The sequence below is a fragment of the Neovison vison genome, chromosome 8 (genome assembly GCF_020171115.1).
Source record: "Neovison vison isolate M4711 chromosome 8, ASM_NN_V1, whole genome shotgun sequence".
Taxonomy (NCBI): domain Eukaryota; kingdom Metazoa; phylum Chordata; class Mammalia; order Carnivora; family Mustelidae; genus Neogale; species Neogale vison.
In genome coordinates, this window is record NC_058098.1 from 25,524,700 (window position 1) to 25,547,952 (window position 23,253).

Sequence of the window (23,253 nt, forward strand, 5' to 3'; positions counted from 1 at the left end):
TGTGGCGAAAGTGCGGCTGCGGAAGCGCGGCGAGGCAGGCGGCTGGGACGAGGAAGCTGAGAGGCGGCGGGCCCTGCGGGGTCGGGCGGACGCCATGGGCCGGCTGCACTGCACGCAGGACCCCGTGCCCGAGGCCGTGGGCGGCGACATGCAGCAGCTGAATCAGCTGGGCGCGCAGGTGGGTCGGGCGGCCGGGGCGCGGGCCGGCGTGGGTCCCGAGGGCTGAGGGAGGGGAGGGGTATGGACCGAGGGCCGCCTGGGGGCGAGGAGAGTGGGACGGGCTAGGCAGGGGGCGTCCGGTGTGCCGTGTGGCCAGAGGGAGATTCAGGGACAGGCTAAGGGGGAATCCGGGAGCGAGGGGAGTTTGGGAGGCCGAGGAATCTCTAGAGGCCTACGGGGCAAGCTGAGGGGCCCCGAGGCAGGGATGTGTGTGCGTGGGGGGGGCGCTCAGAGGTGGGACTTCCGGGAGTCCTGGGAACGAGGAGAATATGTGGGGTTTTAGCGGAGGAACTGAGGGGTGTCTTAATAAGGCTGAAGGGAGTTTGGGGAACTGAGATAATAGTGCGAGTTTGGGGAGCTGAGGAATTTGGTGGGCCAGGGAGGGACTGAGATATTCAGTAGGGAGGCCGGTGAGGGAGACTGAGGGGGGTCTTGGCATCCAGCGGGGGTCAGGGGAGCCTGGAGTGGGGGGGGCAGTTAATCCGTGGTCACATACAGGGTTGGGTAATGGCCTGAGGCTCCGAATAGGGGGACTATCTGGCAGTCCTCAAAGAAAAAAAGCCATATTACTCTACATTATTGCCCCTTGGTAGTAGTGGAGCTGGAAAAGCTGTTTTTGCTTGTTGAGGCAGCAGATGCCAGCCAGCCAACTTCCTGCTCCTCTGCCGGTTGACATGCCCTGTTCAAAGCACCAAGGCAGCCAAACTAAATAGGTTAAAATGACACTTCTCACCACCATTGTAAACATCTGTTTCCCCCACTGGGTTGTAACTTCCAAGGAGGTGGGGGGAGCAGCTTACTGTTTTCTCATAAAGTAACACAAATTATAATGCCAGACATACTCTGAAACCCCTTTGTCCAACATAAATCGTAAACCACATGTCTAATTTTACATTTCTGGTAGTCACATTTAAAAATTAAAAAGAGAGTTGCAGGGCTGTGACCCTTGATTTCGGGATTGTGAGTTCAAATCCCACCTTGAGTGTAGAAATTACTTACTTGAAAATAACATCTTTAAAAAGTAAAAAATATAGGGCACCTGGGTGGCTCAGTCAGTTAAGGATCTGTCTTCCACTCAGGTCAGGATCTCAGGGTCCTGGGATTGAGTCCCCAAGTTGTCAGACTCCCTAGGGAGCTAGAAGAGGGAGTCCGCTTCTCCCTCTGCCTCTCTTCCCATTTCTGCCCTCTCAAATAAATAAACTAAAAATCTTTTTAAACAAAGTAAAAAGGAAACAAATGTTTTTTTTTTTTAAAGATTTTTATTTATTTATTTGACAGACAGAGATCACAAGTAGGCAGAGAAGCAGGCAGATAGAGAGGAAGGGAAGCAGGCCCCCTGCTGAGCAGAGAGCCCGATGTGGGACTCCATCCCAGGATCCTGAGATCATGACCTGAGCCGAAGGCAGCGGCTTAACCCACTGAGCCACCCAGGCGCCCGGAAACAAATGTTTTTTAGGGGCGCCTGGGTGGCTGAGTTGTTAAGCATCTGCCTTCGGCTCAGGTCATGATCTCAGGGTCCTGGGATTGAGCCCCGCATCGGGCTTCCTGCACAGGAAGCCTGCTTCCCCCTCTCCCACTCCTCCTGCTTGCTTCCCTCTCTCATTGTGTCTCTCTCTGTTAAATAAATAAATAAAATCTTTTAAAAAATGTTTTTAAATAATATTTAATCAAAATATTATTTCAACATGTAATCCATATAAAAATGTCAGTGAGATATTTTACTTTTTGATACTAATTTTTTTTTAAGATTTTATTTATTTGTTTGACAGATCACAAGTAGGCAGAGAGGGAGGCAGGCAGAGAGGGGAAAGCAGGCTCCCCGCTGAGCAGAGAGCCTGATGCAGGGTACTAGGATCCTGGGATCAGGACCTGAGGGGAAGGCAGAGACTTTAACCCACTGAGCCACCCAGGTGCTTTGATACTCATTTTTCTGATTCTGGTGTGCACTTTACATCTCAAATTAGACTAGTCTTTTTCTTCTTCTTCTTCTTCTTTTTTTTTTTAAAGATTTTATTTATTTGACAGATCACAAGTAGGCAGAGAGAGGAGGAAGCAGACTCCGCGCTGAGCAGAGAGCCTGACGTGGGGCTCGATCCCAAGACCCTGAGATCATGACCTGAGCTGAAGGCAGAGGCTTTAACCCACTGAGCCACCCAGGCGCCCCAAGACTAGCCTTTTTCAAGTATTTAATAGCTGCATGTGGCTAGTGGTCACTGTTTATCATACAGCACTTCTAAGTGCCCTTTTTTTTTTTAAGATTTTATTTACTTATTTGAAAATAGAGATTGAGAGAACGAATGGGGGAAGGGAAAGGGAGAAGCAGGCTCCCCGAAGAGCAGGGATCCCAGGACCCTACAATCATGACCTGAGCTGAAGGCAGACACTTAACTGACTGAGCCACCCAGGCGCCCCTAAGTGCTTTTATGTATATTACTAAGCCATTGAGTCCTTAGAACCACCATAGGAGGTAGGTACTGTTATTATCCCCATTTTACAGATTAAGGGGACTGAATCACAGAGCAGTCAAAAAGAGCCCTCAATTTATTGAGCATGTACCATGTGGCAGGCACTGTTTTCAGTGCTTTATGTGTAGCACCCCTAAAAGGTAGGTGCTGTTATTATTCCTATTTTACAGGTAAGAAAAATGGTTCCAGGAAAGAAATTTACCTCTTTAAGGTCAGGCAGCCAGGAAGTTTTAGAGCCAGGAATTCAGGACCAGATGTTGACTTTAGATTCTGGGGAATGAAACATACAGAACAGAGCTTTGTAGATGATCTCCCCAACTAGGTAGCTTAGCTTTCACTTGTTTATGTGGCAGAATTTTCTGGAAGGTTTCCATTTGGAGAATAAAAAAGATTCTGCTGCTAAAAATTTTTTTTGAAGCTGCAGTACAGTTAGGTTTCCTAAGTTTACCTCCAGCTTGGTATTTATAGAAAAAATATAAACCACATTCTTTTAAAATCAGAGCTTGCCCTTATATTCTAACTTTATTTTTTTTTAAAGATTTTATTTATTTATTTGATGGACGGACAGATCACAAGTAGGTAGAGGGGGGAGGTGCGGCGGGAAGCAGGCTTCCTGCTGAGCAGAGAGCCAGATGCAGGGCTTGATTCCAGGATCCTGAGACCATAACCTGAGCCAGGGGCAGAGGCTTAACCCACTGAGTCACCCAGGCAGCCCCTATATTCTAACTTTAAAACACACTCCAGGGGTGCCTGGGTGACTCAGTAGGTTGGGTGTCTGACTGTTGGTGTTAGGTCAGGTCTTGATCTCAGGGTTATGAGTTAGGGCTGTATGGGGCACCACATTGGACTTAGAACCTGTTTAAAAACAAAACCAAAAAAAAGACAAAAAAAAACCCACTCTAGGTCCTTACCTTTTTTTTTTTTTTTTTTTTTTTTCTTTTTTTAGTTTTGGGCGGCAGGGTGTGTGTGTGTGAGTGTGTGTGTGTGTGATGTGTTCATTTCTTTGTTTTTTCTTTGTGTTTCTCCACATCCAGTGCTGGTTGTAGGGAGCTCAGACTCAAAACCCTGGTATCAGGAGTTGCACGCTCTTAACACTGAGCCAGCCAGCTGCCCCTTTACCTTCGTTTTTAACACACAAAGCTTTTTCCTGATGAGCTGGAGTCTTTCCCCTGCCTTTTTGGATGATCAGATTTTTCCAAGTACCCACTCTATTGGCTGAGTTTATTTTGAAGTTTGAGGCCTAGGCATCTGGGAGAAAAAGAATCATTGTATCAATGTGGGTATCAACATTTATTGCTACTCAGTGGATATTTTTCCCAAATGCCTACTCTATACCAGATAGCCATTGAACCCAGTGAGGTTTGCGAAGGCATGATGGACACAGCCTTTTATTCTGGGGAAGTTGTGATCTGCTAGGTCAGGTCAGAAAACAGAGATCCAATACAGTACTAAGTGCACCTAGATGTGTTCTCTGATGCCTGTGGCCTGTCCTATGTAATGAGCATCTTTGAGAATAGGATTAAAAATATAATAATTTTTAGAATGGTTATAAGAGAGGAAATTCAGAAAAATATGAAGAAGAAAACAAATGGTCTATGGTCTTCTCACCTAGCTGTAAATGAAAGCAACACATACAGTTAGAAAATTCAAGCAGTATTCAAAGGTATAAATTTTTTTAAAAGATATTATTTATTTATTTGAGAGAGAAAGAGAGAGCATGAAAGGTGAGAGGTCAGCGGGAGAAGCAGACTTCCTGCCAAGCAGGGCGCCCGATGCGGGACTCAATCCCAGGACTCTAGGATTATGACCTGAGCTGAAGGCAGTTGCTTAACCAACTGAGCCACCCAGGCGCCCCGGTACAAATTTTTTTTTTTTAAAGATTCTATTTATTTATTTGAGATAGAGAGTGAGAGAGCTAGCACAAGCCTGGGGGCAGAGGGAAAGGGAGAAACAGGCTTCCCACTGAGCATTGAGGCTGAAGGGGCGCTCCATCCCAGCACTCTGGGATCATGACCTGAGCCATGCAGGCGCCCCCAAAGGTGTAAGATTAAAATAGAATACCTATTTCTCTTGTCTGCAGAAAGTCATTTTAATAGTTTCTTTTGTATCTTTGTAGGAAAAAACCCTGCATCTGCCTTTATATATATGGGTATCTGTTAAAATCTTTTACACAGAAGGGATTGTGTGAAATTCCTTGAAATGGATCTATCATAATTTTTTTACCCACCCTATATTAATAGACACTTAAGTTGCTTTCAGTTTTTTGTTTTTATAAACAGTGCTGTCAGTGAATTGCTTTGTATAAATGTGTCTGGGTTTACTTTTTGGAACATATCTGAAGGGTATACTTCCTGCAATGGAATTACTAGGTCAAGAGATAGGAGCATTTAAAAATTAGATAGGAATGGGGCGCCTGGGTGGCTCAGTGGGTTAAGCCGCTGCCTTTGGCTTAGGTCATGATCTCAGGGTCCTGGGATTGAGTCCCTCATGGGACTCTGCTCAGCAAGGGGCCTGCTTCCCTTCCTCTCACTCTGCCTGCCTCTCTGCCTACTTGTGATCTCTCTCTGTCAAATAAATAAAATCTTAAAAAAAAATTAGATAGGACTATCAAATTGCCCTCTGGAAAAGTCCCAGTTTAATCTTCTCATCGACAGTGCAAGCATGTCTGTTTCCTGGTACTTTCACCAGCATGGGTTTTATCAAACTTTTATTTTTGAAGATCTGATAAGTTAAAAAGGGGTATTTCCTTATTTTGCTGATTTGCATTTCTCCTCTGGAATGATCTTGAACATCTTTCCATATATTTACTGGTAAGAATAGTTAAGATTTGATTTCATGGATGATGATGAGCAGGTGAGCATTCCAGAAGGAGACAGCTATGCAGATACAAAGGCAAAGAATGGGAAAGGTGCTTAGGGAAGATTTATTCAACAAATGCTTAACTGCACACTCTGATAACTAAGGCTCTGTGAGCATTCTAAGGCAAGTACATAGAGCGTTCTCTGCTAAGACAAGTCTGTGTTTCTTATCAAGATTTAAAGTTCTAAGTGCCCTTAGGCAAGGTTCCAAGAGGGAGCCTCAGAAGTTAAGAATCTGGGTAGGTCAGTTTCTTGTTAGGAGGGTGGTGGTGTCCTGACAGCAGGACACTGAAGGATAAAGGAGTTCTGGAAAAGTGGAGATAGGGATGGGGGAAAAGTGGAGATGGGGCTCAGCAGGTCCTGCAGACCAGATTAGGTTGAGGCCTCACAGGGAGATTGAGCCTGAATGCTAGGCTGAGGTCTGGAAATGGAAAAGCCACTGGAAGGCTTCTCAGCTGCTCCATTTTTCTTTTTTTAAGATTTTATTTATTTATTTGAGAGAGACAGAATGTATACAAGCAGGGGGAAGGGCAGAGGGAGAGGCAGGCTCCCCACTGAGCAGAGAGCCTGCGCAGGACTCAATTCCTGGACCCTGAGATCATGACCTGAGCCGAAGGCAGACCCTTAACGACTAAGCCACTCAGGCATCCTGGCTGCTCCATTTCTTAAAAGGCCCAGGATGACACAGAAAATAGAGTTAGCCTGAGGCGCCTGGGTGGTTCAGTGGGTTAAGCTTCTGCTTTCGGCTCAGATCATGATCCCAGAATCCTGGGATCAAGCCCCACATGGGACTCTCTGCTCAGCGGGGAGTCTGCTCCCCCCTCCCCCTCTTCCCACTGCTCTGCCTACTTGTGATTTCTCTATCAAATAAATAAATAAAATCTTTTTTTTTTTTTTTTTAAAGACAGTTAGCCAAAGATCTGACAGTCCACAGATTGCAGGGGGAAATAAAGGAAAACTCATAGTCTGAAGACACAGTGTGTAACTAGTCCCTGACTTTTCTTGTTTTTACTATATAGAATCAGCAGCTATGCAAGGCTGATACCCAGTATCATAAGTACTGCAGAAGACAACCCCTGGCTCAGCCTTGGTTAAAGTTTTTCCAGGGAATATCCATTAAGTTTTGAGGGAGTAGACACTTCTGTGCCATTGGCAGGTATGAGTATAAATCCATGCAACTTCTTTGCAGGACAGTTTGGCAACATTTTCTCAGATTTTAAAATGCATATATCATTTCACCCAAGATACATTTTAAAAATGTATTTTAGGGCACCTGGGTGGCTCAGTTGGTTAAGCAACTGCTTTCAGCTCAGGTCACAAACCTGGAATCCTTGGGATTGAGTCCCGCATTAGGCTCCCTGCTAGAAGGGGATCCTGCTTCTGTCCCTCTGACCTCTCCCCTCTAATGCTCTCTCTCTCCCATTCTTGTGCTCGCTCTCAAATAAATAAATAAATAAAACCTTTAAAAAAAATGTATAGACACATGTCACAAAGAAATATGTGGGAGGATATTCATTGCAGTATTATTTAGAGTAACAACAGAGTAGGCACACACGCTAAATCTATATAATTGAATGCTGTGCATTTGTTAAAAGAATTGGCTGGAGAGGTACCTGGTTGGCTGGGTAGGAGGAGCATGTCACTCTTGATCTCAGGGCTGTTAGTTCGAGCCCCAAGTTGGGTGTAGAAATTACTTAAAACAACAACAACAACAAAATAAAACTGCGTAGAGGGATGCCTGGATGACTCAGTTGGTTAAGTCCCTGACTTTGGCTCAAGTCATGATCCCAGATCATGATTACCAGGGTCCTGGGATTGAGTCCTGCATCAGGCTCCTTGCTTAGCCCGCTCTTTGGGTGTGCTCTTTCTCTCTCTCTGACAAATAAATAAAATCTTTTTTTTAAGGATTTTTTAAATTTATTTGGCAGACAGAGATCACAAGTAGGCAGAGAGAGAGGCAGAGCAGAGAGCCTGATGTAGGGCTGGATCCCAGCCGAAGGCAGAGGTTTTAACCCACTCAGCCACCCAGGGGCCCCAATAAGTAAAATCTTAAAAACAAAAACAGAAAAACCAACAACAAAAAAACTGGGTAGAATTATATCTACTGACCAGATGAATCTCTAAGATAAAATTGGATGGAGAAAAGGCAAGGTGCAGGGTATAGGTTCACTATCATCATCTCATTTCTATTTAAAAGAAATTAAATTCAAATGCAATTCTGGGAAAGCCAGAGGTGTTAGCAGTAACTACCTGTGAGCAGTGGGACTGAGTTGGGGGGGTGTCAGGGAGAGTAATTTTATTTTATTACTAAAAAATGAAAACAAACTGTTAAAAATAAAATCTTAAAAGAATAAACTGTTTTAGGATAGTAGATAATAAAGTATAACTTTACTGTTTTGTCATATACATAATAAGACGTTTGTTGGGGAAGAAACCCAGAAAAAATAGATAGAAGAAAATAAATCACCTAAAATCTCACTACACAGAAATAACTGCTTTAAAAGACAAGATAGAGGGGCACCTGGGTGGCTCAGTGGGTTAAGCCTCTGCCTTCAGCTCAGGTCATGATCTCAGGGTCCTGGCATTGAGCCCCACATTGGGCTCTCTGCTCAGTGGGAAGCCTGCTTCTCCCTCTCTCTTTGCCTGCCTCTCTGTCTGCTTGTGATCTCTCTCTGTGTCAAATAAAGTCTTTTTTTTTTTTAAGATTTTTTTTATTTATTTGCCAGATAGAGAGAGAGAGAGAGCAAGCGAGTACACACAAGCAGGCAGAGAGGCAGAGAGAGAAGCAGGCTCTCCGCTGAGCAAGGAGCCTGACGCGGGACTCGATCCCAGGACCCCTGGATCATGACCTGAGCCGAAGGCAGCAGTTTAGCCCACTGAGCCACCCAGGCGTCCCAAGAAATAAAGTCTTTAAAAAAAAAAAGTCCAGATAGAGAAAAAGCTTGTATAGTATGTTAACATTTGTGTGGGGTGGAAAAAGAAGAAATCACATTATTTGGATTAGCTTGGGCTTGAATAATAAATATGTGGAAATAGAAACAAAAAGAAAAAAGCAACTACTATTAATCTCCAGTGATCTCCCTTTCAGGTCGTGTGTGTGTGTGTGTGTGTACTCACGTATATTTGGACCCTTGAGATGTATATATGCATGTGTGTGCATATACTCACAGTGTCGGTGTATATCTCCCAAGTGTTCCAGTAAAATACAGAAGTTTTTCAGACAGTATAGTAGCACTGATATATTGACACTGGATAGTGGGTGTCGTGAATATTTGAACTTTAAGATGACAGGTATCAATACCTATGTGTTCTCTCTTAAGGGTCTGTAGTTGGATGGGATGTGGGAACATTGACCCAGGAGTAGAATGTTACTGATGTTCTGTCATTTTCTTCACAGCAGTTCTCGGCCTTGACAGAAGTGCTTTTCCACTTCCTCACTGAGCCAAAAGAGGTAAAGTACCTTATGATAGGGAGAGTTCTGAGTGTGGGTCTGCAGCCCTGAGATGCTAAGCAAGTGAAGGCCCGGTTTGTTTCCTTTCTTCAGGTGGAAAGGTTTCTGTCTCAGCTCTCTGAGTTTGCCACCACCAATCAGATCAGTCTTGGCCCTCTCAGAAGCATCGTGAAAAGCCTCCTTCTGGTTCCAAACGGTGAGTAGCCTCTCTGGCAGCTGAGGCTGGAGATGTTAACTTGAATTCTTCAGTCCACAGGGTCTGCAAGCTGCTCTGGCACTGAGCCAGCGCACTCAGTAGAGAACCAGATAGGGGCGGGACTCGAAGTCTAGGAAGGGAAGAAGCCGGGTACAGCGAACTGCAGTAAAATGTAATAGAGGTACAGCTCAGAGTGCAGTCTGCCTCCCAGCTTCTTTTTTTTTTTTTTTTTAAAGGTTTTATTTATTTATTTGACAGACAGAGATCATAAGTAGGCAGAGAGGCAGGCAGAGAGAGAGAGAGGAGGAAGCAGGCTCCCTGCTGAGCAGAGAGCCCGATGCGGGGCTCGATCCCAGGACCCTGGGATCATGACCCGAGCCCAAGGCAGCGGCTTAACCACTAAGCCACCCAGGCGCCCCTGCCTCCCAGCTTCTGTCCCCAAACTGCTGTCTGGTCCTCTGCACTGTAAGTACAGAAATCAAGAATAAGCATTTAGAAGCTTTTACAGCAATTTGGCCGAAATCTTTTGAATATACTGATTTTTCAAATGGGGCTTGTATTTTTTTTCTAAAGATTTTATTTTTGGGGACCTGGGTGGCTCAGTCATTATACATCTGACTTCGGCTTAGGTCATGATTCTGGTGGCAGGGGGGTGGTCTTGGGATAGAGCCGCATCTGACTCCCTGCTGAGCGGGGAGCCTACTTCTCCCTCTTCCCTCTCCCACTTTCCCTGCTTGTGTTCCCTCTCTTGCTGTGTCTCTATCAAATAAATAAATGAAGTCTTTAAAAAAAAAATAAAGATTTCATTTTTAAATGAGTTCCAGTGTGGAACTCAAACTCATAACCCTGAAATCAGGAGTCACATGTTCTACTGACTAAACCAGCCAGGCACCTCATGGGCGCTCATGTGCGTGTGTGTGTGTTTAATGTGGTAAGATACACATAATGTAGTGGTGCCTGGGTGGCTTAGTGGGTTAAAGCCTCTGCCTTTGGCTCAGGTCATGATCCCAGGGTCCTGGGATCAAGCCCCGTGTCGTGTTGTCTGCTTGACAGGGAGCCTGCTTCTTCCTTTCTCTCTGCCTGCCTCTCTGCCTACCTAGTGATCTCTATCTGTCAAATAGATAAATAAAATCTTAAAAAAATAAAAAAGCGAAGGATACAAAATATTAAAAAAGAAAGATATACAAAATGTAAAATTGACCACTGTAACTATCTGGGACTTATATTTTATATGCATTTTTCTAAATTTTCATTGAACTTCACAAAAATATCAGTCCATGATGGATTGAAAATAAAAAAGTTATTTCACTGCATATGGTTTCGGAGGTAATTTGCTTAGAGCAGTCAGGAAAATCTCTAGTCAGGAGGGAAGTGATCACGAGGTTTAGCTGTAGGGATGTCCATCATAGCACTGTTTTGATGATATAGAATAATTGAAATAAATTGCCCAGAAGTTAGAGATTAGTATAATGCATGGAGGTCCGTTTTTACAGGGGAACATCTTGGTGGTCAAAATTTCTGAGTTAGGTAGATGTGGGTCTGTCACTTAGGTACCCAGTCTCTCCCAGCCCTTGGCAACAACCCTTCCTAACATTTTCCTGCCAATCTGAGCTTTTTCATGGTAAATGGAGGGGGCTTGTTTTGAAGATTGAGCTAATGTAAATGATATGCATAACATAGTACCTCAGTAAAAGGTTGCTCTTTTCAAATTCTATAATAATTTAAACAGGTGCTGATGAGGAAAATGTAATGATACAGAAAATTGTTCACAATATACTGTTTAATAAAAATAATAGTTTAGGGGCTCCTGGGTGGCTCAGTGGGTTAAAGCCTCTGCTTTCAACTCAGGTCATGATTCCAGTGTCCTGGGATCCAGCCTCGCATAGGTCTCTCTGCTCAGCGGGGAGCCTGCTTCCTGCCTCTCTGCCTACTTGTGATTTCTGTCTATCCAATAAATAAATAAAATCTTTTAAAAATTTGTTTATAGGGCGCCTGGGTGGCTCAGTTGGTTGAGCAACTGCCTTCGGCTCAGGTCATGATCCTGGACTTACAGGATCGAGTCCCCGCATCGGGCTCCCAGCTCCTTGGGGAGTCTGCTTCTCCCTCTGACCTTCTCCTCTCTCATGCTCTCTCTCACTCATTCTCCTTCAAATAAATAAATAAAATCTTAAAAAAAAATAGTTTATAAAACTATGTACCACAGTCCTATTTTTATTTAAAAAAAAAAAAAAAAGGAATGTTAACTGTGGTTATATCTGGGTGGAGGGGCTATGGGTTGTCTTAATTGTTTGTTTTTGACTGTATATTATCTACAGAGTTGCTAGATTTGGCAATTTAATCAAAAGCTAATTTTATGTAAAGAGAGAGGCGACATTTGAGGCCAGTCTCAAAGAATGAATCAATGTTGACCGGGTTGAGAGGAGGTAAAACAGCGCTTTACAAATTAGCAATGGACTGATCTTCCCAAGCCCGCATCCCAGTGATGTAGTGAAAGTTGGGTGTTTAATTTATTTGTTCCTGTTGTGCTCCTTCCCATATCTTAGTGCAGGTCTTTTCCTTTGCTTGTTCTTTGCTCCTGAGGTTCTGCGGGTTCAAATCAGAGCATCCTGAGGTTCCCAACTCTGAAATTTCTCATCATCTGTTCATAGGGCTTTTGTATTTGTTGCCTTTGTGGTGGGTTAAAGGCATGTGAACCCAAGCCTGGATGAGAATGTACAGTCTTTCCTAACATGGGGATACATTCTCATTGCAATAAATTTTCAGTTGCAAATTGATTCAATACATTTTCATTGCAAACCTGGAACAGTGCAAAGTCAGAAGTGAAAAATCCCCTCTCATGCTACTCTTTTTTTTTTTTTTTTAAGATTTTATTTATTTATTTGACAGAGATACAGCAAGACAGAGAACACAAGTCGGGGGTGGGGGTGCTGGGAGAGGGAGAAGCAGGCTTCCCACTGAGCAGGAAGGCCAATGCAGAGCTCCATTCCTGGACCCTGGGATCAGGACCTGAGCCAAAGGCAGGTGCTTAACCAACTGAGGCCCTCAGGCGCCCCTGTATCCTTTTATATTTTCTTGTCCACTGGCGGACATGCACATATGCACATGTGTAGTCTTGTTTTTCATGAATGGTTGGAAACCGTGAAAATGCTCTTGAGCTTGTATTTTTTCCTACATGGTATGTCGCAGAGATTTCTCCACGTCGACTTCATTCTTCTGAGGGCTGTAATGTGCCAGGCACTGGATGTCTCTTCAGCTAGTCCTCTTTCGTCCTGTTGCTGCACATCTTTGTAACCTTTCACCCTCAAACGGTGCTGGTGCCGCAGTGACTGCCCTCAGGACATTGAGCACGCCCCAGTGTGAGTGTTTCTGTAGGGTAGGGCCTGGGAGTGTGGTACCAGAGTCGTCTCATTCTGGCCTTTGGGGATGGGTTTGTCTATGAGTGGAAACCTGTCTACTGGGGTACCTGGGTGGCTCAGTGGGTTAAGCCTCTTCCTTCAGCTCAGGTCATGATCTCAGGGTCCTGGAATTGAGCCCCACACTGGACTCTGCTTAGTGGGGAGCCTGCTTCCCCCTCTCTTTCTGCCTGCCTCTCTGCCTTCTTATTCTCTCTCTCTCTTTCTCTCTGTCAAATAAATAAATAAATCTTTAAAAAAAGGAAAAGAAACCTGTCTACCTAACAGTTGTGTGGACACTGATTTTTCAAAGAGATTTCTGTCTTCTGGTGTTCTGCCTCCCTGCTTTCCCATCTTCCTTAGATCCGCTCCCCACCCCCTCAATTCTGTCAAACTGCCTTCAGTCCTCCCCAACCTGGGAGCTTCTGCCCATGTTGCCTCAGAAAGCCTTCCTGACTTCAGTCAACGGTGACCTCCCTTCCTGTTAGCTCCAGAGAAATGGTTTTTATCCACAGTTCTCATTTTGGACTGTAATTGTTCACAGCTTTCTATTGTTCATGCTGTTTTACATGTATCTGTTTTGTGACATTAACAGAGAGCTTTTCCTCTGAAGTCACAGGAGGATCGTGTACTTCTTTCCTGAGCCAAGGTTACAAGTAAAGCGATAACATAAAGCAGATGTTTAGTACATGCTGCATGAGTTGAGCTGAACTTAGGAGATCCTGTGCCCCTCCCAGGGGATGTTGGGTTTATATTTTTCAGGCAAGATTGATTGTCATTGTTTATAGCAGGTATTTACTATTGGTGCAGAGAACCCTGAAGAACTAGCATTACCATTAAAGAGGTGGGCTTTGCAGCATGTTAGTCACATTAGCTATATAGCTTTTAAACCTTGGTCAGATGAGCCTCAGTTTCTTTCTTTCTTTGTTTCTTTTTAAGATTTATTTACATATTTATTTGACAGAGAGAGATCACAAGTAGGCAGAGGCAGGTGGGGTTAGGCAGGGACAGGCTCCCTGCTGAGCAGAGAGCCCTATGCGGGGCTCAATCTCAGGACCCCGATATCATGACCTGAGCCGAAGGCAGAGGTTTAACCCACTGAGCCACCTAGGTGCCCTCAGCCTCAGTTTCTTATCTGATAAACAGTAATAGGAGCAGTATAGTTGTGACATTAGGAATGCATGAGTTAGTATATGCAAAGTACTTAATACAGTTTGGCTAAACTTTAGCTTTATATATTGATAGTTCAGTTAGTTTCAGTCCTGTGCCTTCTCACATTATGGGAACTAAGCATCTAAGGGTGTAGCTTATAAATCACTTATTCTCTTCTTCCACCCAAAATAAGTTCTTAGTTCTTCCTGCCATATTGCGGCAGTAACATCTCCATGTCTGCTCCCCTGGTTCCCGCCTGGCCTGGAGTACCCCCCTGCAGCACATCTGAGATCTTGTTGCACCTCACAGCTGCTGACTTTGCATGGTGAGGTCCTAATCCTTAGCATGGCATTCAAGGCTTTCCCAGTCTCATCTGAAGTGTAAGGGCTTCCAGGTCCTCATCCTCTTCTTTGTCCCTCATCCTGGGCCTGCCTTTTAGGAAGGCCTCTCTGTAGAAGTATAGCTTGTTAGTGCTGGGGGAGCCACAGCCCTCCAGATCAGTTTTCCCCAAATTAGTATTTTCTTTTCTTTTTTTTTTAAGATTTTATTTATTTTTTTGAGAGAGGGAGCAAGTAGGATAGAGCACGGGAGGGGAGAAGATCAGAGGGAGAAGCAGATTCCCCGAGGGGCTGGGATCCTGATGCAGGACTTGATCCCCAGACCCCGGGATTATGACCTGAGCCAAAGGCAGTCCAATAACCAACTGAGCCACCCAGGTGCCCCCGCCTTCCAAATTGGTATTTTCATCCAGAAAAGCCTTCTGTGGTCAGCCAGAAGCCAGGATTACTGCCCCCCACCCCAGCCTTGGAATCTTGGAGAGACATACACATTAACATATCTCAGGCTCTGAGAAGTCCCACAATAAAGAAACTTGCTTACCCAGTATCTGAGAAACAGTTAACCATAGAACCTGTCCTCTCTTTCCCTTTCCCCTCCCCCTCTTTCTTTTGCAGGGAGAGGGTCAGGTAAACTTGCTCTAGTTTAATCTTTGTCTTACAGATAAAGAGAGCCCTAGAGAAGGGAAGTGACTTGTTTAGGATCTTACAGTGGGGAAGCTGGGACCAGTACCTCCCATGGTTGGCATAAAGCCCAGTGGCTTTTGTTTTTGTTTTTTAATGTTTTTCTTTTACTATTTAGTATGTAATTCTTAAAAACACCTGACTTCAGTAGTTATCTGCCCATAGCCAGATTGTTTCATCTATACCCCACCCACTTCTCATGGCTCTCCAAACTGGATTATTTTAAAGCGCCTCTCGGAAGTCACATCTCAGGAGGTCATGCCATTTTATTTCTGAATACCTAGTCATTATCTCCAAAAGATAAAGATAAATTCCCCCTTATCAAGCTACAATGCCATTATCGTATCTGAAATTAAAATATGCAGTCAGTGTTCAGATGTCCCCATTGTCTCAAGCATTTTGTTTGTCGGTAGTTGGTTGCTGTCGTCCGGATCCAGGGAGGGCTCCCACATTGCATTTGGTTGCTGGATGGCCCTTGTGTGCTTACTTGTCACCATGGCTACTTAACAGCTTTGAGATCTTGAGCCAAGTTACTGAACCTCTCTGAGAATCAGTGTCCTCAGAAAACAGCTTATAATAGAAGTTCTTTTTTTTTTTTCTAAGATTTTATTTATTTATTTAACATAGAGAGATCACAAGTAGGCAGAGAGGCAGGCAGAGAGAGAGAGGAGGAAGCAGGCTCCCCACTGAGCAGACAGCCCGATGTGGGACTCGATCCCAGGACCCTGGGATCATGACCTGAGCTGAAGGCAGAGGCTTTAATCCACTGAGCCACCCAGGCGCCCCTATAATAGAAGTTCTTACATCACTGTAAGAATAAAGGAAGATACTCAGTGTGAAATACTTCAGGGAGTGCGAGCGCACTGCTGCTAATACTATGATTGTCTTCTAGATACAGATAACTCCCAGATTACAGATAACTCGGCTTTAGGACTACTGTTTAAGCCTGGTTTTATTTTATTACTTAGCAAGATCTCTAGCCCTTGTGGGTAACTGTTATTTAAGAAAAGGTGATAATGCCCCTTCTCCTCTCCCAAGGGAGTTCTTTCTCACTGGACAAAAACAGAGTAATCAGCAATGAACAGTAGTCACAAATGGTATTTAATCAACTGTTGAGCAGAGTTCCCTAGCACTCCAACCTCACCCCACTCTGCAGCTTTTCTCTGTGGCACTTTTCAGCCATGCTCTCTATGGCTTCCTTATTAAATTATTGTTACAGTCCTTCTTCCCAATAGAAGGTGAGCCTCACGAGGCCAGACATTGTCTGTGTGTCTATGGATGTTTCCCAGCAGTAGCATAGTTCTGGCACTGGCAGGTCCTCAGTAAAGGCTCGTGCAGTGACTGTGACTTCTGTCTTTCCTTGAGCCTTTCCATGAGCCCAGAGAAGTGGATTCAGCTGGTCAGCCTTCAAGGTCAGCTATGTTCCTGACATTTTATCTTTACTACTGACGTTGCTAAAGCACTCTGCAGGTATATTTGAGCGTGCTCTCAAGAGCGCATCTGGTGGGGGACTTCTTGGCAGTGTAGTTGGTGACTGTGGCTTTGCCACATTTTCTCTCCAAAAGCTTAATCTTTCTTATCTTTAGTTTCCTGGTAAATTAAAGGTTTTATTAGTAATCCCCACTTCAGAGTACTTTGGGAGCATCAAGTAAAATATTGGATTTGAGCTAGATACACACTAAGGAGCTATACATGTTGTAGTCATGAATTAATTGAATTGGCTAGGGAGTGGCTGTCTTGGATTGCCTTTATGGCCAAGGTTTCCTGGTGTCTTGCCTTTTTCATTTTGCTATGGCTTCCTTGCTCAGTCTGATTTTGGCGATAAAAGATTTCCTCCCTTTGTTTACATGGTTTATTTTGCAGGGGACAAACAGCCTGTAGGATTGTTTTTCAGGAGTGAGCTGGGGGTGGGGAGTTGGGCTCAGGGTATTACGTTAGGGCCCTCCCTGGATGGTGGTGGATGTCTCCTTATTCTTTAATTAGTCAGCTTCTGGAAGACTAAGAAGTGGAAAATTTTAAGGCGGTTGCCATTTGTGACTCTAGGCTGTAGCCCGAGGTTAATCATTGAGAAGCCCAGATTGCTGGCAACACTTTGTTTTCAGGAATTGGACCTCGCAAGCAGAACAAAGCAGCCCCCACAGGGGAGTGCTCTTAGGGCTTGTGAGGGGAAGCTTTGTCTGCCCCTCTGGAAGTGACTTGGGAATTGTAGAAGCCAGCTGTTATTCCATCTTCGTTTACCATCTGAAAGCTGATTTTCTTTGGCAGCTCTGTCCAGTAGAACTAACTAAATAGGTGGAAATGGTTTCCAGTCCACATGGCCCAGTACTATGGCCACCAGACCCGTGTGGCCATTGAGGACATGAAACAGTGCATCTAAGGAGCAGAATTTTAAATTTTGTTTAATTTTAATTAATTAAAATTTAAGGGGGTGCTAATAAATGAAATGAAAATAAAATTTAAATGACCCCCCCCCATCTTTAGTGGTTCTGGATGGCACAGCGCAGCACTAGGCTGTTGCCCTTATTTCCCACCCTGACATTGAGCTCCCGGGCTTGGCTCCAGGACTCTTTGGCCTTATTCCTTGCTCACATCGGGTATCCCCAGCCCCAAGCCCATAAAGTCCTTCTTGCTTTCTAAGTTCTTCCATGCTTTCGGAGGGGTAAACACTTGCGTTGTACAAGAAACAAAGCATGCTGTCCCATTCTCTAGTTGCTTCCTCTGTGCCATTTTTTCCCAGCTGGACTGAGATTTTCCTGGAGCTAGCCCCGTCTTTTGTGTATCCCCTCTGTCCTATCCCCTCTGTCCTCTCTGTCGTATCAGTTGTTCTGTTAATACTTACTGCCAGTTGATTAACTGATACGTCCTTTTTAATTGATGTCTCCCATTTCCCAGGTGCGTTGAAGAAGAGTCTCACAGCGGATCAGGTCCGGACTGATCTCATAACTCTTGGTAGGTCATTGCCAAGGTTGCTCTGGGCGACAGGCCTGGCAGCTCTTTATTTTGTTAAAGTCTCTTTCTGTTCTCTTATAGGTCTTAGTGAGGAGAAAGCCACTTACTTTTCTGAAAAGGTATCATAATTCCTCTTAATCAGAGTTAATTAAGATTGTTTTTGTTTTTATTTCATGAAATGAAACAAGTGTGAAATGCCGACTAAGGAAAAGCCATCAATCAATTCTGTGTCATTTCCCCAGCTTAATGGGTTTCATGCAAATGACATACATGCAGTATTTAAGTGGCGGCACTATTTAGTGCATCTCTGATGTTTTGCCTCTGATTTGACTGACTTTAGCTGTCCTGCAGTTTTTGTCCCAAACTGGGACTCCATCTTGGAATGAAAGAAAACATTTATGTGGTCTTCTGCCGGTCTTTACTGCCCCTGTCTCCCAGATCTGTGCATTTAGGCTGAGCCCTTGGTTCTGCATTCTTCCCCTTGTCTGTATAAATACTAAACGTTGCTGTTTTGGGGTACAGAGTGAATAGGGGGCATTTTCCCCATTGTTATGACTTCAGCTTTTTGCTTTTGTTCTAGTGGAAGCAGAGTGCCCCCACCCTTGCTCGATGGGCCATAGGACAAACTCTGATGATTAACCAGCTTGTAGATATGGAGTGGAAATTTGGAGGTAACTAGTTAGAGCTAGTTCCGGGTCATTCGGTGGGTGTAGGGTGGGATTGCAGAGGCTTTCACATAGTTTCCATGGGGAGCACACGTCCTCAGTCCTCACAGACTGAGGGCTCACAGTTGGGGCTAGCAACTGCTTCTCTGTGTTGCTGCTGGTGTTTGGCAGCTGTTTTTGTGTCCATGGCTCTTGGTTAAGTTGACTTCCTGAAGAGCACATTTTGCTGTCCTCATGTTCATCCCTGCATGGCTTCTGCTGGACAGCCTGTGAGATTGAGGTGTTGAGAGTAGGTCCGTTGTCAACCCATCACTTACGAATTTTCTCTTTTGTGTCACAGTGACATCTGGGAGCAGTGAACTGGAGAAAGTGGGAAGTATTTTTTTACAAGTAAGTCTTCTGAGCTGTGAAAATGGGTAGATTTTTGACTTGGTTAAGAATTATAAAATTGTCATTGGATTTTTTTAAAGACCCAGTTAAGCGGCTGTTCACTGAAGTGCCAAGTACTTCAGAGCCGTGTGGTCAGTCAGACACATGACCACTAACGTCCTGACTCTCAGATTAATAGGATCTTCATATTTTTCTTAAAAGCTTGATTGTTTTGTAGTCATGAGAATTGTTAGAAGTTTTGGTGATCATGGATCCAGATTGCTTCTCTTTGATGCTCAAGTCAGAAGCTGGATGCTTTGATGTTTAAGTGAAAGGATTTCAAGAATTTCTTTGCCCTATTGTCATCATTTTAATTTAAATTTTTATTGCCTCTTTTTTTTTAATCAGTTAAAGTTGGTGGTTAAGAAAGGAAATCAAACTGAAAATTTGTACATAGGTGAGTCTGAATTCCTGTTTGAGCCTTTTCACTTTTTCCATGTTCTCTGCAATCAGTGGGCTTGTGAAGCACCACAAATCATTTCTTCTAGGAAAAAAGTCATACCTGAGCTGTGGAGTAGCCATTCCACTGCCTCTCCTCTCATAAATAATAAGCCATCAGCAGGTTGGAGACCCCACAGTTGAAGAGCCTCTTTGAAAAAGGGAAAGTGCAGGGAGAAGGGACAGCGAAGATTGAAGAGCAAGCAGCTCTTGCTGCAAAAGTCGTGCTGAACATCCTGAATAATGCCCTTTCATCTCTTTGTGCTGTGAAGTTATGCCATTTTTAAATTCTCCACTTTTGTAGGGAGCTGAGAACCTTTCTGTGTTCAAGGCTCTCAGTTCTTTATTGTGGTCAATTACCCATCAAGTGCTGCTTAGATGTACTAAGTCGAAAAAGAAGAAAAAAAAAATCTCTGGGTGGAAATTCATTTTCGTGGATGATTCTGTGGAGTTGGAAACATTTACCTGAAGCTGAATTTTCTCTCCCCAGAATTAACCTTGCCTCAGTTCTACAGCTTCCTGCACGAGATGGAGCGAGTCAGAAGCAGCATGGAGTGTTTGAGCTGATTTCTGGCCCCTTCCCTCTTCTCTTCCATGGGTGGCTGCTCTGAGAGGCACCTCACTCACAGGCCTGTGGGGTGCTGATAAGGGCCCTGCTTGCTTCTTGGGAGCCCATGTGCAAAGTTTTCTGGAAAACGACAGGATTAAGTACTGAAGAGCCCTATAAGATTACTCTGAATTCTTTGTTAAGGGAACCTCCAGCACCTGTCTCCCAGGACACTTTTTAGGTATTCATACAGGCTATTATTGCATCTCAAATTCAGGGGAGGAAATAAATGGTTACCTCCCCATCAGAGTTCCAGAGTAAACAGATGGTACCATCACTCAAGATGCACACTGGTCATCCTTTCCTCAAAAAAGCAAGGGCTTATTTATGGCTGACACATGTGGGGAGCCCCCTGCGATCTCTATGCACTCTGCATTTGTGGGGTGGTGGTGCATTGCTAATCAGTTTTTAATGGGAGCACCTGTGTGTAAATACTTGCTTGGTCTGCTCTGAAAAGAACTGAGGCCAACCTCTGTCCTCATTTTGGGTTGTGCCCTGTTGTGTTGTAATGAGGCTATTTTAGCTTGTTTTGGTTCAAGCTGACCTCTGTTGGTTAGACAATGAATAAAAAAAGCTTCTAAAGAAAAGGTCTGAATCCAGTTGTCTCTATGAATGGATGAAAGAGTCATCTGCCTTGCAGAGCGCTAGTGCTCTAATCTTCAGCAGTTATCCTGGTTTTGGTGAAGGCCGTGAGTCTTCAGTGAAATTAGCTGTGGTCCACAGGTAGAATTTGTAAGAGCAGTTCAGGGCAGACCCAGGTTAAAAACCTCAAGAAAAGCATGAGTGTTTTGTGTTCTGATGACTTTAGGGTCCCACCTAGCGTATGATTTATCTTCCTCAGGGATTTTTAAAAAAAAATTCTGAATAGATAATACATCCCCATGGTTTAGAAGGTACATTGTGAAATAATTCCTTCTCATCTCCATTCCCCAGTTACCTAATTCCTTTCCCTTAGTAACCACTGTTAAGTTTATTCTGTGTTCTTCCAGACATATTTCTTGCATTTGCAAATTCATAGGCATAGAGTTTAACCTACTTCCCGCACAAGTGCTAGCATAGTGTGCACACAGCGTCTTGTGTCATCCTTTTTTCTGCTTCACCTGGAAATCATTCCACATCTGAACAGAGAAAGAGAAAAACAAAAACAACAGAGCAACCTCCTCCATTGTAACAGATGCACCATGTTTCTCCAAATGGATGATTTTTTTTTAACTGGTTTCCTCCTGGTAGGTGTTTAGGTCGGTTCCATTCTTCTCCTATAAATGATGCTGCATCTGAGTATTTTTGTATGTATGTCATTTTGCATGAGTAGAAGTATAAATATATGGATGTGGAATTGCCAGGTCAAAGAATATATGCATGTATAATATATAAGAAGGAATAAAGTAAAAAGATCCTTCTCTCATTTACTCAGTTTCCTCCAACAGATAACCTCTGCTGTTTCTTAAATGTCCTTCCTGGGGTGCCTGGGTGGCTCAGTCGGTGAGGTGTCCAACTCTCTTAAAAACTTGTTTGACTTGTTTCTGTATTTGACAGAAACAAGTCAGAGAGGGAACATAAGGTGAGGGAGTGGGAGAGGGAGAAGCGGGCTTCCCATGAGTAGGGAGCAGGACGTGGGGCTCCATCCCAGGAGCCTAGGATTGTGACCTGAGTGGAAGGCAGGCGCATAATGACTGAGCCACTCAGGTGCCCCAGGCGTCCAACTCCTGTTTTCAGCTCAGGTCATGTTCTCAGGAGTCATGAAATCTAACAGGCTCTGCAGTCAACAGGGAATCTGCTTGAGGATTCTCTCCCTCTCCTTCTGCCCCCCCCACTGCTTGCACACATGTGCTTTCTCTCTTTTTTTTTTTTTTTAAGATTATTTATGTATTTATTTGACAGAAAGAGAGAGAGAGAGATCACAAGTAGGCAGAGAGGTGGGGGGAAGCAGGCTCCCTGCTGAACAGAGAGCCTGATGCAGGGCTCCATCCCAGGACCCTGGGATCATGACCTGAGCAGAAGGCAGAGGCTTAACCCACTGAGCCACCCAGGTGCCCCTGTGCTTCCTCTTTCAAATCAATAAAATCTTTTTTTCTGTAAAGATTTTATTTATGTATTTGACAGAGAGACAGAGAAGGAACACAGCAGGGGGTGGGGCTAGGAGAGGGAAAGCAGGCTTCCTGCTGAGCAGAGAGCCTGATGCAGGGCTCCATCCCAGGACACTGGGACCATGACCTGAGCCCAAGGTGCCCCAGTAGTAAAATTTTTTGAAAGGATTTTATTTATTTTTTTGCCAGAGAGAGAGATCACAAGTAGGCAGAGAGGGGAAAGTGCCCCCCCCCCATAAATCTTTAAAAAAAAAAACAACAAAACCCTAGGATGGGGTACTTGGCTGGCTTAGTCGGAAGAGCATGCAGTTTTTGATCTCCAGGTCATGAGTTCAAGCCCCACATTGGGTGTAGAGATTACTAAAATAATAATAATAATAATAATAAATTAATAAAATCTGCAGGAATGGCTGTCAGGCTAGAGACCCAGGAAGGAGTTGGGTCCAAAGACAGTCCACTAGAAGAATTTGTTCTTGCTGGGGAGGTAGGGGAGTCAGTCTTTGTTAAGACCTTGAACTAATTGGATGAGGCACACCCACATTATGGAAGGGAATCTACTTTATTCTGGTACAAAGGTCCACCAGTTTAGGGGCAGCTAGGTGGTTCAGTCTGTTAAGCGTCTGCCTTGGGCTCAGGTCATGAACTCCAGGTCCTGGGATTGAGCCCCACATCAGGCTCCCTGCCCCATGGGGAGTCTGCTGCCCTCCCTCTCACTTTGTGTGTATGCCCACTCTCGTTCTCACTCAAGCCAAGATTAAACCAACAGCAACAACATTGGCCATCGATCAGGTAATGTTAAGGACACATATACTTTAAAAAATAAAGATCTGCCAGTTTAATTTTTTTTTTAAAGATTTTATTTGTCAGAAAGCAAGTGGGGAGTAGGGGAGCAGAGAAGAGGGAAAAGCAGGCTCCCCTCTGAGCAAGGAGCCCACTGCTGATGCCAGACTCTATCCCAGAACTCCAAGTCCCCAGGACCACAACCTGAGCCAAAGGCAGCCACTCAGCTGACTGGACCACTCAGGTGACTAGACCACCCAGGTGTCCCCACCAATTTAAATATTAATCTTATCTCCCCCAAAATACCACTTTCACAGAAACATGCAGAATAATGTTTGACCAAATAATCGGACATAGCAGGCCAGTCAAGTTAATACACAAAATTAACTATCACAGTGCCCAACTGATTCACATCGAGATTATTCCAGTTTATGAAGGATTACAAGATTAATTTTACAAACATCAAAGAATAAATTGATGCTTTTGGACAGTGTCCAAATGTGTGAGCTTTCTGAGGGCCTCATGTGCCTACAATAGAAATCTAAG

At 44.2% G+C, this 23,253-nt stretch overlaps 1 protein-coding gene across 2 annotated transcripts; it reads left to right on the forward strand.

Moving 5' to 3' along the window:
- Nucleotides 1-20,427, forward strand: COMMD7 (COMM domain containing 7). 2 transcript variants are annotated; one of them, XM_044263251.1, is made up of 9 exons: nt 1-178; nt 8,943-8,993; nt 9,087-9,189; nt 17,645-17,701; nt 17,783-17,820; nt 18,282-18,372; nt 18,707-18,756; nt 19,144-19,192; nt 19,724-20,427. In XM_044263251.1, exons 1-9 carry the CDS (start codon nt 95-97, stop codon nt 19,798-19,800), a joined length of 600 nt encoding a protein of 199 aa, XP_044119186.1. In that variant the 5' UTR covers nt 1-94; the 3' UTR covers nt 19,801-20,427. The 2 variants fall into 2 exon arrangements, with proteins under 2 accessions (XP_044119186.1, XP_044119185.1); XM_044263250.1 differs by having other exon boundaries at nt 2-178; nt 8,940-8,993.
- Nucleotides 20,428-23,253: the final 2,826 nt, after the last annotated feature.